Source organism: Gigantopelta aegis, chromosome 5 (assembly GCF_016097555.1).
Source record: "Gigantopelta aegis isolate Gae_Host chromosome 5, Gae_host_genome, whole genome shotgun sequence".
In the NCBI taxonomy this organism is placed as follows: domain Eukaryota; kingdom Metazoa; phylum Mollusca; class Gastropoda; order Neomphalida; family Peltospiridae; genus Gigantopelta; species Gigantopelta aegis.
The window spans coordinates 5,667,677-5,684,480 of NC_054703.1; the positions used below are offsets into that span (position 1 = coordinate 5,667,677).

General features: G+C 37.5%; 1 protein-coding gene across 1 annotated transcript; it reads left to right on the forward strand.

Moving 5' to 3' along the window:
- Positions 1-693: 693 nt before the first annotated feature.
- On the forward strand, positions 694-12,181 carry LOC121373496 (titin homolog). Its single transcript, XM_041500166.1, has 4 exons — positions 694-3,919; positions 6,868-7,062; positions 8,909-12,070; positions 12,111-12,181. Exons 1-4 carry the CDS (start codon positions 694-696, stop codon positions 12,179-12,181), a joined length of 6,654 nt encoding a protein of 2,217 aa, XP_041356100.1.
- The last annotated feature ends 4,623 nt before the right edge of the window (positions 12,182-16,804 follow it).

Sequence of the window (16,804 nt, forward strand, 5' to 3'; positions counted from 1 at the left end):
ACTCTTGAAGTTTCAGAAGAAGAAACACCAGAGGAAACATCTGCAGAAATTGTTGAAACTCTTGAAATATCTGAAGAAGAAAAACCAGCAGTACCATCAGAAGACATTGTTCAATCTCTTGAGGTATTTGTAGAAGAAAAACCAAATGAATCAGCTGAAGAAATTGTTAAAACTCTAGAAGTATTTGAAGAAGAGAAATCAGAAGAAATATCTGAAGAAATTGTTGAAACTCTTGAGGTATCTGAAGAAGAAAAACCAGAAGAAATATCTGAGGAACCATTTGAAGAAACTGTAGAAACTCTTGAGGTGTCAGAAGAAGGTAAATTTGAAGAAATATCTGAAGAAATTGTTGAAACTCTTGAAGTATCTGAAGAAGGGAAAGCAGAAGAAATATCTGAAGAAATTCATGAAACTCTTGAGGTATCTGAAGAGGAAAAACCAGAAGAACCATCAGACGAAATTGTTGCAACTCTTGGGTTATCTGAAGAAGACAAATCACAAGAGATTTCTGGAGAAACTATTGAAACTCTTGAGGTATCTGAAGAACAACCAAAAGAACAAACTGAAGAAATTGTTAAGACTCATGAAGTGTCTGACGATTTGAAATCAGAAGAAATATGTGAAGAAATTCTTGAAACTCTTGAAGTAGCTGAAAAAAGGAAATCAGAAGAAATATCTGAAGAAATTGTTGAAATGCTTGAGGTATCAGAAGAAGAAAACACAGAAGAACCATCTGAAGAAATTGTTGAAACTCTTGAAGTATCTGAAAAAGGGAAATCAGAAGAAATATCTGAAGAAATTGTTGAAACTCTTGAAGTATCTGAAAAAGGGAAATCAGAAGAAATATCTGAAGAAACTGTTGAAACGCTTGAGGTATCTCAAGAAGAAAACACAGAAGAACAATCTGAAGAAATTGTTGAAACTCTTGAATTATCAGAAGTAGAAAAAGCAGAAGAACCATCAGAAGACAGTGTTCAATGTCTTGAGGTATCTGAAGAAGGGAAATCAGAAGAAATATCTAAAGAAACTGCTGAAACTCTTGGGATATATGAAGAAGTGAAAGCAAAAGAACAATCTGAAGAAATTGTTGAAACTCTTGAGGTATCTGAAGACGACAACTCAGAAGAAATATCTGGAGAAACTGACAAGACTGTTGGAGTTTCCGAAGAAGAGAAATCAGAAGACATATCTGAAGAAATTGTTGAAACTCTTGAAGTATCTGACGAGGAAAAAGCAGAAGACATATCTCAAGAAACAGTTGAATCTGTCGAAGTGTTAGAAGATATTATTGTACCAGAAACTTTATCATTTTCAGTGGAATTACGTGATGAAATTACTAACATAACTGAAGAGCCTGGAGAAAGAGTTTCAGGACAACCTGAAATTATGGAAGTGCTGGAAGACACAGCCACCAAACAATCAGCTGCTTCAGAAATAACTGAAGAAAAAACTGTTGCTCAAAGTGTTTCATTGGCAGATAAAGAACCAGTTGAAGTAGTCAGTGAAATCATTGATATGACAGAGACTGTTGCTCAAACTCTTCTGTTGTCACAAGATAAACCAGGTGTACCTTGTGAAACTGCCCATCCTACTGAAGAACCATCTGCTGTTGATACAGAAAGCAATGTCCGGGACTTGGACAAGACTCTTTCTGAAACTGAATCTGAAGAGTATCATGAAGTTGGATCGCAACCCAGGTCGTCTTCCTATGAGACGGTTTCTGAGAGCTGGACTACGTTTGATGAGGATGATGACGAAGGTGTGCCTAGAGTAGCAGTAGACTGGCTGTCTGCAGATCGTCTGTCAGAAGATGAGTTTTCAGAGAGGACTCAGCTTCAGGAATCTGGTCTTGAGTCTCATGGGGACTCGGAGGATGAACCGACAGAACAGATTGACGACGGAATGTCAGACCACGAAGAAATTGAGGATCTCTGTTATGATGAGGAAACTGAATCTGGAGTCAGTGCTTTCTTCCACGAGGCTGATTCAGAGCAAGCCACAGCATCACAGACCGAGTCGGAACAAGGAGATACGGACCAGGAGAGCACTGTCTATGAAAAGTACATGGGTAGTGCTTCTTCTGATGCAGAATCTGTTGCTGACACAACAGGTGAAGAAGATGCTGGTGCTGATGTTGGTGAAGCTGATGATGAAGCCTCATCGCAAGCTCCATCTGAGGAATCATATGACGAAGTGGACGAGGAAGAAGATGATGAGGGAGAATCTGCTGCAGATATTTCTCAGGAAGATGAGACTAAAAAAGAATCAGATACCGACATTGATGAACAGAGTGAGCGAGAAGAATTTGATGAAGAAGAGGTTGAGGGGCAGGAAGAAGAAGAAGAAGCTGACGAAGAAGCTGTAATAGAAGAGATTCAAGTAACAGTAATGGAGTCTACATCCATTTTGAAAGTACAAGAAATAACAGAAGCATTTAGTGAAGACAGAGAAGAGATGAACTTAGGTGAAGATATAGAAGATTCCAAAGAGCAAGGCATCAGCACTGTATCAGCAAAGTCTGAAGTACAGGATATACCATCAGATGAAGTTAGTGACATAGAAGGTCCTACAGTATATGAAATGCAAACAATGCCATCAGATGAACCGTGTGGCATGGAGAGTCTTGGAACAACTGAAGTACCAGATGTTCTGATTGACAAGGAAACTTCTGGAATAACTGAACGACGGAAGATACCATCAGCAGAATTAAGTGACTTGGAAAGTTCTGATTCAGTCGAAGTACCAGTACAGGATATATTAGCTGATGAAGCAAAGGACCAGGAATGTGTTACAACTGATCAAGACTCAGAAGTAAGAAGTGATGATGTGTGTGCTTTGAAATATTCTGAATATGAACCAAGTATGGAGAAGGTTGAAACAGTGACAACAGAAGCTAGTACTGTCGAGTTGGACCATATTACAGAAACATTTTCTGAACATGAAGAACACAAACAAGCTGATCTGGAAGACGAAGAAGATCTGTCAAACATCACTGATGCTGAATTCATGAAACTTGTAGTACAGGAGAGAATGGATATGTTGCCAGTTACAAAGACCACTGATTCATACAGCACTGAACAGGAGATAACTGAAGACATTTCTTCATTCACTGAGAACATTCCTTCAACTGAACAAGCAGACATCATAGACATACTAAAACAACCCGAAGAGCACATTTCAGAAGATCATGAAAAACAGATTGTCAAGCAGTGGTTTGATGAGCGTAAAGATATTTTTGACAATTATGATACAATAACAGATGGTCCAACAGAACAGATACCAAGTCAGTTTGAAGGTGAAGAACTGATTCCATCTCAAATAGCTGAAATCAGGACAGATGTCAAAAGTCACCTTGAGTACATTGAGAAAACGTGTATTTCATATGAAGAAGTCTCTACCAGTTTTGACAAAGCCATTCTTCCTCAAGAACATTTGGCAGAAGATGAGGGTCAACAAACACAAGTTGACTTGGATTCACTGGATGAAGACAAAATAACGCATGAAGCTGTGCTTGATGAGAGCAAAACAGAACAGGTTGGTGAAGAGGAGGTATCAACACCGACTGAATTTGAAGACAGATCCACTTCGGATGAAAGTAGATCTACACCAGTTGAAACCAGTGATACTATAGATGAAAACAGATACAACCTTGATGGGGACGAACACATAATACAAACTGAAGAGTCAGCAGTTCATGGAGTGTTTGCAGAGTATGGTACACCACAAACCAAAGATGAGTCTGAAGGAGATGTTATTGACCATGCAAATATTGAAGACATCAGAGACATTATGGATGGTGCTGGGCTGATGAGGGAAAGTCTGTCTACAGGATTCTCAGACATCAGGGACCTGACAGAGCAGCGCATTCAGGATCCTACTGAATCACCATGGTCCATGGATGCTGACGGTACTGCTTTTGGTAAGCAATTATTCACAGTATCAGTTAAACGTCTTAATTGGCTGCTTCTAAAAAGGTAACAGAGGTGGGATCTAACTCAGTTGGTCGAGCGCTCATCTGAGGTGCTTAAGTTGATGGCTTGAACCCCTCGTGGAACCCAGTCACTCACTGGGCATTTTCCCATCACAACCAGTGCCCCACGACTGGTATGTCAAAGGTTGTGGTATGTGCTGCTGTCCTGTTGAGAGTGTATAAAAGACCACTTGCTGCTAATGTAGAATGTTATCATATCAAAGGTTGTGGTATGTGATGTCCTCGAACATTCTTACTGCTGATGGAGTTTTCTACATGACATCATCTCACAGTATACCAACTGTGACAAAGAGATAGCTTTTCTTTTCCTAATATGGCAAGCTGTCCAGACATACGTTATACGCTATATGTATGGGTGAGACTTTGTTCATGCTTTTAATCTAGACTTTGTTTTACAGCATTGTTGGCATAGAGCCTAGCTCAGTAGTTGCTTTAGATAACAGCATCACTCACAATGTACTTTCTAGTTATGCTTGGCTTATAGATGTTAATCTAACAGCTGTTTTCATTAGTTTACACTATATTCTGCTTCAAGTTATGAGCTGGGACATAGGCCAGTGGTAAAATGCTCGCCTGATGCACTGTTGGTTTAGGTTTGATCCCCGTCAGTGGACCCAATAGGCTATTTCTTTTTTCCAGCCAGTGTGGTATATCAAAGGCTTTGGTATGTCATATCTTGTCTGGGATGGTGCATAATAAATATATCTGGCTGATAATGAAAAACAAATGTTACGGGTTTCCTATCTAAGATTATAATAATGTCCAAATTACCAAATGTTTGACATCTGGTAGTCCACGATTAATACAACAATGTGCTCTAGATTTGTCATTAAACAAAACAAACTAACTGTTTTAAGCGTATTCATTCTGATGTTGGCAACCAGACAATGATCCTCACAGTCATGAAACTGTTTTAAGCATATTCATTCTGATGTTGGCAACCAGACAATGATCCTCACGGTCATGAAACTGTTTTAAGCGTATTCATTCTGATGTTGGCAACCAGACAATGATCCTCACGGTCATGAAACTGTTTTAAGCATATTCATTCTGATGTTGGCAACCAGACAATGATCCTCACGGTCATAAAACTGTTTTAAGCGTATTCATTCTGATGTTGGCAACCAGACAATGATCCTCACAGTCATGAAACTGTTTTAAGCGTATTCATTCTGATGTTGGCAACCAGACAATGATCCTCACAGTCATGAAACTGTTTTAAGCGTATTCATTCTGATGTTGGCAACCAGACAATGATCCTCACAGTCATGAAACTGTTTTAAGCGTATTCATTCTGATGTTGGCAACCAGACAATGATCCTCACAGTCATGAAACTGTTTTAAGCGTATTCATTCTGATGTTGGCAACCAGACAATGATCCTCACAGTCATGAAACTGTTTTAAGCGTATTCATTCTGATGTTGGCAACCAGACAATGATCCTCACAGTCATGAAACTATTTTAAGGAGTAGCATCTGGCTGTTATGCTGTTCTCATGATGAATATAATTAATCCAGTCTTTACTTGTATTTCTTCTGTCCCATTTCTCTCTCTCTCTCTCTCTCTCTCTCTCTCTCTCTCTCTCTCTCTCTCTCTCTCTCTCTCTCTCTCTCTCTCTCTCTCTCTCTCTCTCTCTCTCTCTCTCTCTCGTTATGTCCCTATGTTGGGGGTTTTATTTTTGTTTTAAATAAAATTAACTTCACATATTTATTTTCATTGTACCACAAGCATTTACGTGTACAGCATCGACTGGATTATATTAAGTAACGCATTTCCACAATTAATAAATCATGTCTTGTTCGTGATTGTCAGTGGATTTCTGTTTTGGAGTTTATTTAATTTGTCTCTAAAACAGTTGATTGTTTGCCTTCAAAACCTGTGAAATGAAAATACCAGATGTTTTCATTGTTTTTATAGACAACTAAAGGTTTAGGTAAACAATCAATTGCCAAACTACTGATGATGATTATGTGAAGTCAGTATCGATATGTTTTATATTTTAACAGTTTCTGTGTTCACTGTTTGTCTTTCGTGTGTCCTGTCTATTGGAAAATTGTATATAACAGACACCTTGATACACTTCAATAGGGGTGGCCTGTCTGGCGGCAGCACATCTTCTCTCTTCCTCTCTCTCTCGACTAAGTGTCGAAATAACCTATGTTAGATCCAATACAGTCATAGATTAAAATACCCTGCAGTGTCGTAAAAGGTTTTGTTTTTTCTTTGCTTCCTTTGTGTATGTGATTGTTCATTTATTCTTCCATTGGTCTTTTCTGCCTGCCAGTCAGTCGTTATGTCATGTTTGTCTGTATGTCTGTGTCTTGTCTGTCAAAATTGGTTATGTGCTGTTAATCCGTTTTAAAAATGTTTCATATTTTAATACATTCGCATCTATTTAAAATGCATGAATAATGCACTTTTATGACTGTTGGTTTGGTAAATGCTTAATAACATCTTTAAGCACTGTTATGTTGGGTGTGTGTTGCTTTTGTACTTTCAAATACATATATTAAGTTATAAGATAATACATTCTAAGAGAACATTTGAAATATTTCATGATAATGATATAAATACATATATATAATACCAGCCATATATTTGAAATATTGCACCCTTGTTAGAGGAATGCGATTTGTCAGCTTTTTAAGTGTAAAATGATTTTTGCAAAGTACATTAGATCGGAAATGCTGGGAGATGACTTTTATTTAGATAGAATACTAAGTTTTCAGCTCTTTAAATGATCAGCTTTTATTTTAAAATGGGTAACACATCTCTGTTATTATAAAAAACAACAACGTATATAGTCATTTTTAAAATGTACTATTCCTGATCCTAACCTCACACAAAATGTATTTTCATGCAATTCTGCTTTCAGGAAACTTGGATTTATCTTTCCTTGATGATGGTGGTGACTCTGAGCAGGATGAAGATAAAGCACTGGCTACAGATCTCTCCATCCAAGAGTCTGAGTCCATTCCATGTACAACACTGGCAGTCTCAGAACAACAGACAGGCATATCTGTCCAGACACTGGAATCTTCTCCAGACGAAATCTTTACAGACCATGAAGGTGAGGTTCTCTAAGGTCTACACAGTTGAAAAGTTTATTTTGTTTAATGACACCATTGGAGCACATTGACAAACTAATCATCGGCTATTGGATGTCAAACATTTGGTCATTCTGACTCGTAGTCATCAGAGAAAACCCGCTACATTTTTCCTAATGCAGCACGGGATCTTTTATATGCACTTTCCCACAGACAGGAAAGCACATATTACGGCCTTTGTCCAGTTGTGGTGCACTGGCTGGAAAGAAAAAAAAAAACAATCAGCTGAATGGATCCACCGAGGTGGTTCGATCCTACAATGCAGGTACCTCAAGTGAACATTCTACCGACTGAGCTAAATCCCACCCACCCACGCACAGCTGACTAACTAAATAATCCAGCAAAATATTGCCTGAAAATATATACATCTAATTTATTGTATGGATGAAGCTCAGTGATAGAGAAATGGTGCAGCAAGTCAAAGGATCGAGCACCTTGAATCAGGAGTCGCAATACTGCCGTCCCAACCTGTTTTTAGCCAGTCAACTTCACCACAGGCCAATAAATATGTTTGCCTTGTATCCCATCAGATCGGCATTTATTTTGCATTTATACTTTATGATCATGTTTGGCCTGCCATCTTTTAGGAATTGTAGACAATTCCGATCCCTGTTGAATGTTGTTTTTCCTGTCTCAATGACTGGTACATCAAAGGTCGTGGTCTCTACTGTGCTCTCCGTGCCGCTTTATAATTAGGTGTAGCCTTTATGATGACAGCGGATTTCCTCTTTTTCTGTTAACCATACGTGACATACTACATAATCATTGTTTAAAATTTCCTGAGGTGCTGTTAAAGAAATATTCTCTCTTTGTTTTGTCTCTCACTTAACCAAGAGTGAAAATAAACATATGTTAGATACCTTGTTTAAAATGTCTTCAGTTGTCGTAAAAGATTCCTTTTCCCTATTTTGTTTTTAAATTACTTTATTCAACTGGTTATCAATCGTCATAGTCTATGTTATTGATGTTTTGTATATAGCTGATTTATGGCAAAAGTAACTTGATTTTTTTTTACCTAATACCGTCCAAAATATTTCAGCTAGCACAAACTCATGTCTAGCCTGTACTTTCATATTGTTATTACTATTATTAATTGCTGTTGTTGTTATTATTGATTTTATATAATTCGTATCTCTGTTTGCTGACAGCTGATTGTTTGGTAATGAGCAATACATTCAATTCAATTGAATTATATGCAGTAATTGGGGAATTCGTGTAACAAAGTAAAATCAAAATCAGACCAGAAATGGCATTACCTGTTTCCCCTTTCAATAAAGGCTAATTAATGTGTTTTTAAAATATATATTAAACGATATTGAAATTAAAATAGCCTTTTCATTAAAACGAAAAACATACACATAAAAGATACCTTGTTGCTGATGCACAAATAAATAAAATGTGTTCTTGCGGTTGTTGTTGTTAAACATGACATACTTTAACTTTTTCTCTAATAGTAGCTATTACATATACTGATGGAAAGAAATAAAGGATCACACAGATAGCAACAAGAACTAATGACTGCATCAAAAATCAATTCATATTGTCAGAAATTGACTGGGAACATACAGACAGCACATTCAACACTACAGACATTCAATCCCACATTACAACTTGGTATGAAATACAGACATTACTACGCTAGTAGTGAATTAAATTTGTTCTACAATTCGAAGTGTTCCCTTATTTCTTTTCATCAGTATATATCACTGAGAATTGTAAGTTAAGACTAATGTCAGGTCAGCATTAGAGCACATTCATTATGTCTGCACTGTATAACATGTTGTTTAATTTCTTCATTTCCTTTTTCAGGAGTGGCACCAGACACTGTCTTTTCAACGTGTTTCAAAGATCAGGAAAACACTCAGTCTGTAGAGAGTGATATTCCCAGTGATTTGACAGCAACTGGTTCACAAGCTTATAGTGAAGAATATTCTCAAGTTCACGCTGATGATGACATTTCACAAGCCTATGTTCGAGGAGAAGAATCACAAGCTCCCGTCGAACACGTTTCACACGTTTTCGCTGAGGAACTTCATCAAAATCATATTCAAGACATTGTGCAAGCTGTTGATGAAGAACTCTCACAAGCTCCTATTGAACGTTCACATGGTTATGTTGAAGATCTTTCACAAGCTCAACCTGAAGAACTTTCACAAGCTCCTGTTGAAGAACATTTGCAAGATGATCTTGAAGACGTTTCTCAAACTCATGAAGAAGAAGAAACTTCACAAGCGTTCATTGGTGGTGCTTCAGAAGGTTATTCAGAAAAACTTTCAGTAGCTCATGCTGAAGAACCTTCACAAGTTCATATTCAAGATGTTTCAAAACCTCATGTGGAAGAAGAAGAAAATTCTCAAGCTCTCATTGATTATGTTTCACAAGCTGTTGTTGAAGATCTTACACAAGCTCCTTTTGAAGAACGCTCACAAGATCATATTGAAGAAGATCCTTTACAAACTGTTGTTGAAGAAGAAACTTCAAAAGATAATATTGATGATGTTTCACAAGTTCCTGCTGTTGTACCTTCTCAAGCTGTTGTTGAAGACTTTTCGCAAGCTCATGCTGAAGAATTTTCACAACTTGATGTTGAAGAATCTCCACAGACTGTTTCTGAACACCTTTCACAAGCTCCTGCTGAAGATATTTCACAAGCTTATGATGAAGATGAATCTTCACGAGCTCATGTTGAAGAACGTTCACAGGTGCAGTCAGAAACAGAATATTCAGACAGTGATGCTGCTTTCGTGAGAGAATTAGAAACTGGCTCTGAAGAGGACAACAGACTTCCAGACAGTGGTGTTCTCGGTGATGATAAAGAGGAAGTGTCACAAACACCACAACAAGAAGATTTAGAAGATGACATTCTTAGAGAATCATCTCAACATGTTTTTACGACAGATAAAGAAGATGAGCTGAAGATTCCTTATGAACAAGAACAGCCTGATGATGATGATAATGTTCATGGGAAATATTTCGAAGCTGGTGAAGATGAAAGAAATGAACAGGAATCTTCTAAGTACATTGACACAGTAGAATTAGAATCTGCTGCAGATGGAGTCTCACAAATAAATGTTGTTATGACTACAGAAGATGAATCCACCAGTCCACCTGAATCTGATTTCGAGTCTGAGAGACTAGTACAAGATACAACCAGATATGATAGTGACACAGCAGAGGTGAAATATGAAGAAACTGATGCATCTGTCATCGAAATCCATGCTAAGGGAGAAAGACAAGAGACTGAAGATCTTGAAACAGAAAGACACGAAATTGAAATTGAATTTGGTTATGAAATATCCAGAAAACTCGAAACAGAAAGACGGGACATTGAATTTGAACCTGAAGATGAAATGTCCAAAGAACTCGAGACAAAAAGACAAGAAATTGAAATTGAACTTGGTGGTGAAATATCCAGAAAGCTCGAAACTGAAAGACGAGAAATTGAAATTGAACCTAGTGATGGCATGTCCAAAGATCTCGAGACAGAAAGACAAGAAACTGAAATTCAACTTGGTGGTGAAATATCCAGAAAACTCGAAACAGAAAGACGGGACATTGAATTTGAACCTGAAGATGAAATGTCCAAAGATCTCGAGACAGAAAGACAAGAAATTGAAATTCAACTTGGTGATGAAATATCCAGAAAGCTCGAAACTGAAAGACGAGAAATTGAAATTGAACCTAGTGATGGCATGTCCAAAGATCTCGAGACAGAAAGACAAGAAACTGAAATTCAACTTGGTGGTGAAATATCCAGAAAACTCGAAACAGAAAGACGGGACATTGAATTTGAACCTGAAGATGAAATGTCCAAAGATCTCGAGACAGAAAGACAAGAAATTGAAATTCAACTTGGTGATGAAATATCCAGAAAGCTCGAAACTGAAAGACGAGAAATTGAAATTGAACCTAGTGATGGCATGTCCAAAGATATCGAGACAGAAAGACAAGAAACTAAAATTGAATTTGGTGGTGAAATATCGAGAAAGCTCGAAACTGAACGACGTGAAATTGAAATTGAACCTAGGTATGACGTGTCCAAAGATCTCGAGACAGAAGGACAAGAAACTGAAATTCAACTTGGTGATGAAATATCCAGAAAGCTCGAAACTGAAAGACAAGAAATTGAAATTGAACCTAGTGATGATATGTCCGAGAATCTCGAGACAGAAAGACAGGAAATTGAAATTGAACTCAGTGACAAACTATCTAGAAATCTCCAAACAGACACAAGAGAAACTGAAATTGCACCTGGTGATGAAATCTTTGAAGACCTTAAGACAGAAGGACAGAAAATTGAAGTTGGACTTGGAGATGAAATATCCAGACATCTCGAAGCAGACAGACGGGAAACTGAAATTGAGCCTGGCGATGAAATGTCTAAATATCTCAAGACAGAAAAACTGGAAACTGAAATTGAAATTGGACATGAAATATTCAGAAATCTAGAAACAGAAAGACTAGAGAGTGAAATTGAACCCAGTGATGGTATGTCCAAAAATCTCGAGACAGAAAGACGGGACATTGATGTTGAACTTGGATATGAAATATCCAGAAATCTCCAAACAGACACCAGAGAAACTGAAATTGAACCTGATGATGAAATGTCCAAAGATCTCAAAACAGAAACACGGAGAATTGAAATTGAATATGGAGATGAAATATTCAGAAAGCTAGAAACAGAAAGACTAGAAATTGAAACTGAACCTGGAGATGAAATGTCTAAAGATCTCGAAACAAAAAGACACCAAATTGAAATTGAATTTGGAGATGAAATATCCAGGACTCTCGAAACAGAGAGACAGGAAACGGAAATTGAACCTGGAGATGAAATATTCACAAATCTTGAAACAGAAAGACGAACAATAGACGTTGAACTTGGAGATGAAATATCCAGAAGTCTTGAAACAGAAAGACTGGAAATGGAATTTGCATCTGGTGATGAAATGTTAAAATATCTCGAGACAGAAAGTCAGAAAATTGAAATTAAACTTGGACACGAAGTATCCAGAAATCTCAAAACAGAAAGACGAGAAAGTGAAATTGAATCTGGAGATGAAATGTCCAAAGATTTGGAGATAAAAAGACAAGAAGGAGATTTGAAAGAAGCCGCAGAAGATCCTGTTTTCCATCAGGACACCGTTGAAACTTTCGCAGATATTTCTGAAATCTCTACACGGTTGATCCAATATGGTGGCCCTACCGCTGAGTCTGGTGATGTGGAGTCCACGGACGATGCAGATGTTCATGTGTGTCATGGTAAGATTCTTAATCTGAATGATAAAGCTGTATTCCCTGATCAAATCATATCTCTGCACAATACAGAATTAGGGATAGTCCAGGGCCCGTTCCACGAAGCGATCTTAGCCCTAAGATCACCTTACGTGCATAGCTACCTTACGTACTTAAGGTGATCGTAGCACTAAGATCACTTCGTGGAACGAGGCCCTGATTGTTTTCACTATCAGGTGCTTTCCTAGGAGGACTGGCTCTCTCCTAGGAGATTCGTAACATGTAACCGCATGTAGGAGGACTGCCACTCCCAAGACTAGCTTAGAAAATCTTAACTTTCACAGAATAGAGCTCAATGGAATATGTACAGCTGTGGTGACATGCATTCGTGAATCAATGTTATAACAGTATATCATTTCTGAAATAGCACTAGATACAGATTCAAGGAATCAACAACTATTTTACTAAATGCTTGTTCAACTTTGGATTGTGCAGATATATTTGTTTGACCATTGATACCAGTTTTGTCATTCAGATTATTGAAAGTATATAGCTGTCTAAGAACATTGATTCGGTGTTCCAGTCCGTGGGTTAGACTATACACTTCGATACATCCCATATGTTCTTAGTTCTTAATCCTTTATTTTTCCAATCCCTAGTCATGCAAGACTACAAGAATCCATCATATGCAGTCATTTGGGACAGAAAAAGTTCACCTGATGCAGTGGAAATTTAGACCTGGGACAAGGCTTGCCGAGTCCCAAGGTCGACTTTTTCACCACAGAGGGTGTACTTCTTCTATCCAACATGACCGCATATGATAGTCTTTTTCTCTCATTTAATTAATAAATAAAACATTGTACACAAACAGACAAAGATGGCTGAACAAGTAACTTTTATTTGACCATTTTATCATAAATAAACTACACTATCATATTTGCAGTGTTAGCTTTTATAATGAAAGTTTTAGTAACAAAATATGAATTTAAAACTGTGCATAATGACCTCATGTCATCATTCCACATTAATATGACGTCATATATTACTAACGACGTCATGTTAAACGCACGCGCATGATATCCCATGTAGGATAGAAATTTCTTACATAGCTTTCTTTCACAGGGTAGCTCTGTCCTATTCCTATATACCTGTGGATGAGAGAAAGACCCTTTCCATGACGTTTGCCCATGCAGAATAAATCTGTTTTCCATGGCCTATGACACCACTGAATTTAATATTTCATAGAGTATTACTGCTTTGGCAATATATGACGTCATATCAATGCGAGTTGGTTAGCTTTAGATCAATATTTTGTTATCAAACCTTCATTATAAAAGCTATCTTGTTAATTGTAGTGTTAAATTATATTTAAAACATGAAACAGACGTGGCAAATATGATAGTTTAGTTTATTTATGGTAAAACGGTAAAACAAAGAAGTTATTTTGTCAGCCATCTTTGTTTGTGGCTTCATGTGATCAGTTAGCCTGCGCCAACATTTTTTTCTTTCTTTTCTTCTTTTAAAAAAAATATTTATTGTCCCCAGAATATAAAATGACAGTGTCAGGGTTGGGGTGCCCTGAGCTCACCGTCTCACAATATTTTTTTGTTTTATATTACATATCGTATACATAGTTTAGCTTTAGATCAATATTTTGTTATTAAACCTTCATTATAAAAGCTATCTTGTTAATTTGTAGTGTTAAATTATATTTAAAACATGAAACAGACGTGGCAAATATGATAGTTTAGTTACTTTGTCAGCCATCTTTGTTTGTGGCTTCATGTGATCAGTCAGCCTGCGCCAACATTTCTTTCTTTCTTTTCTTCTTTTAAAAAAAATATTTATTGTCCCCAGAATATAAAATGACAGTGTCAGGGTTGGGGTGCCCTGAGCTCACCGTCTCACAATATTTTTTGTTTTATATTACATATCGTATACATAGTTTAGCTTTAGATCAATATTTTGTTATTAAACCTTCATTATAAAAGCTATCTTGTTAAGTTGTAGTGTTAAATTATATTTAAAACATGAAACAGACGTGGCAAATATGATAGTTTAGTTACTTTGTTAGCCATCTTTGTTTGTGGCTTCATGTGATCAGTTAGCCTGCGCCAACATTTCTTTCTTTGTTTTCTTCTTTTAAAAAAAATATTTATTGTCCCCAGAATATAAAATGACATTGTCAGGGTTGGGGTGCCCTGAGCTCACCGTCTCACAATATTTTTTGTTTTATATTACATATCGTATACATAGTTTTATATACATACAAATAACATTTCTTATTAAACTGTTTGTATGTACCTTTTTGAGGCACAGTGGAAGCAAGTAGACATTGGGGGGATGACTCAGATCGCACAAAGCACAGTTCGTGGTGCATTCGGGGGTATACTCCTCCATAAATTTTTTAAAATTAGATGTCCTGAAATGCAATTTCCTGCATTCTACAAGTAAAATTCATCTCTGCTTTAAGATTTAACACCAATAATATTTTTGATTCAGAATTATTGACGGGGTAGAGCCCCCTTCAGGTCCCCCTCCTTTGCTCTGTCGTGCCTGTTTTTAGCACTACAACATAGTCAATTGTTAGGATGTATGATAATGTAGAAGACTTTGATCAACGTTCCATAAATCAACTAGCCAAAGATCTTAGCTAGTGAATTTTCAGTCTGGACTTGTGCAAATTATCAACTGCATTACTATAATACATAAGGGTGGGGTGTAGCCCAGTGGTATAACACTCGCTTGATGCACCGTCAGTCTAGGATCGATCCTCGTCGGTGGATCTATTGGGTTATTTCTCGGTCTAGCCAGAGCACAATGGCTAGTATATCAAAGGCCGTGGTATGTGCTATTTTGTCTGTGGGATGGTGCATATGAAAGATACCTTGCTACTAATGGAAAAAAGGTAGCGGGCTTCATTTTTATGACTGTGTCAAAATGGCCATATGTTTGACATCCAATAGCCAATGATTAATAAATCAATGTGATCTAGTTGTGTCGTTAAACAAAACAAACTTTTACTATAATACATAGGCCACTAGCTAAAGCTTCTTTGAGGGTTAGGGACTGTCAAATATTTGTTGAACACTCCTTCATCTAGTTACATCCGAACACATTTTGTCCTATGCAAAACTGGTAAGATTTGAAATGTTTGGGTTGTGGGTTGCTGGTAGCATTTTGAAAATGGTTTGAACTCAGAAATAAATTTTACACGCCAAGATTAGTATATCAAAAAAACAACAACACACATATGCACACACACACACACACACACACACATACACACAAAAAACACAGACACAGACACACACATACATATACACACAAACACACACACACACACACACACAGACGCACACACACACATAAACACACACATACATACGCGCGTGCACACACACACACACACACACACACATACACACAGACATACACACAGACACAAACACACACACACACACACACATACACACACACACAGAGACAAACACACATACGCACACACACAAACACACACACAGAGACACACACACACACACACAGACACAAACACACACAGACACACACACTCACACAGAGACACAAACACACATACACACACACACACAGACACACACACACACACACACACAGACACAAACACACACACACACAGACAGACAGACAGACACACGCACACACACAGACAAACACACACATACACACACGGATACATACACACACAGACACACACACACACACACACACACACACACACACACACACACACACACATAAACAAAGGTTTGGACAGAAATACCATACAGTATTACAACAGGACCAGGTACCTTCAATGTTGTTTTATCCATAATTCAACTTTGGGTAATATACAGGGTTTGTAATATGATTTGACTATATATGATTTAATTTCTGTCATTCAAAGACGTGCATATCAACACTTTTGATGTTCAATATTCATATTTTAGATAAAAATATAATATAACCTCTGTTTCACTTGGATAATATTGTTAAATACCAACCTCTACAAAAATGGGATGTAACAGGGTATAAGTATCAGCTGCCCACCCACATCATACAAAATATGGGAAAAGGTGCATCATTTTAGATTTTAAAATGTTATATTCATCTATTTGGAGGGAGAGAACACACACAACTTACACAAAACAGGTACACACACGTTACTTTAAACTGGGGGTTATTATGTATAAAATCTTCATATATATGTATGCTTCTTCTTATTACTGTGTCTTACTCCTTTCAGACGAGGATGTCAGGACTGTAGACACAGATGTTTGTACTAGAGAGGAGCCCGATGTCGACAACAGAGGGGACGAGCGTGTGGTGAGGAGAACGAGGAGATCTCAATCCCTTGATGACACGAGACCAGAGGCGGAGCTACAGGATCATCTGCAGCGAAGGATTCAGCTAGAGTCGGAAATCTACGACCTCCTGTCGGAGATCGAGACCATC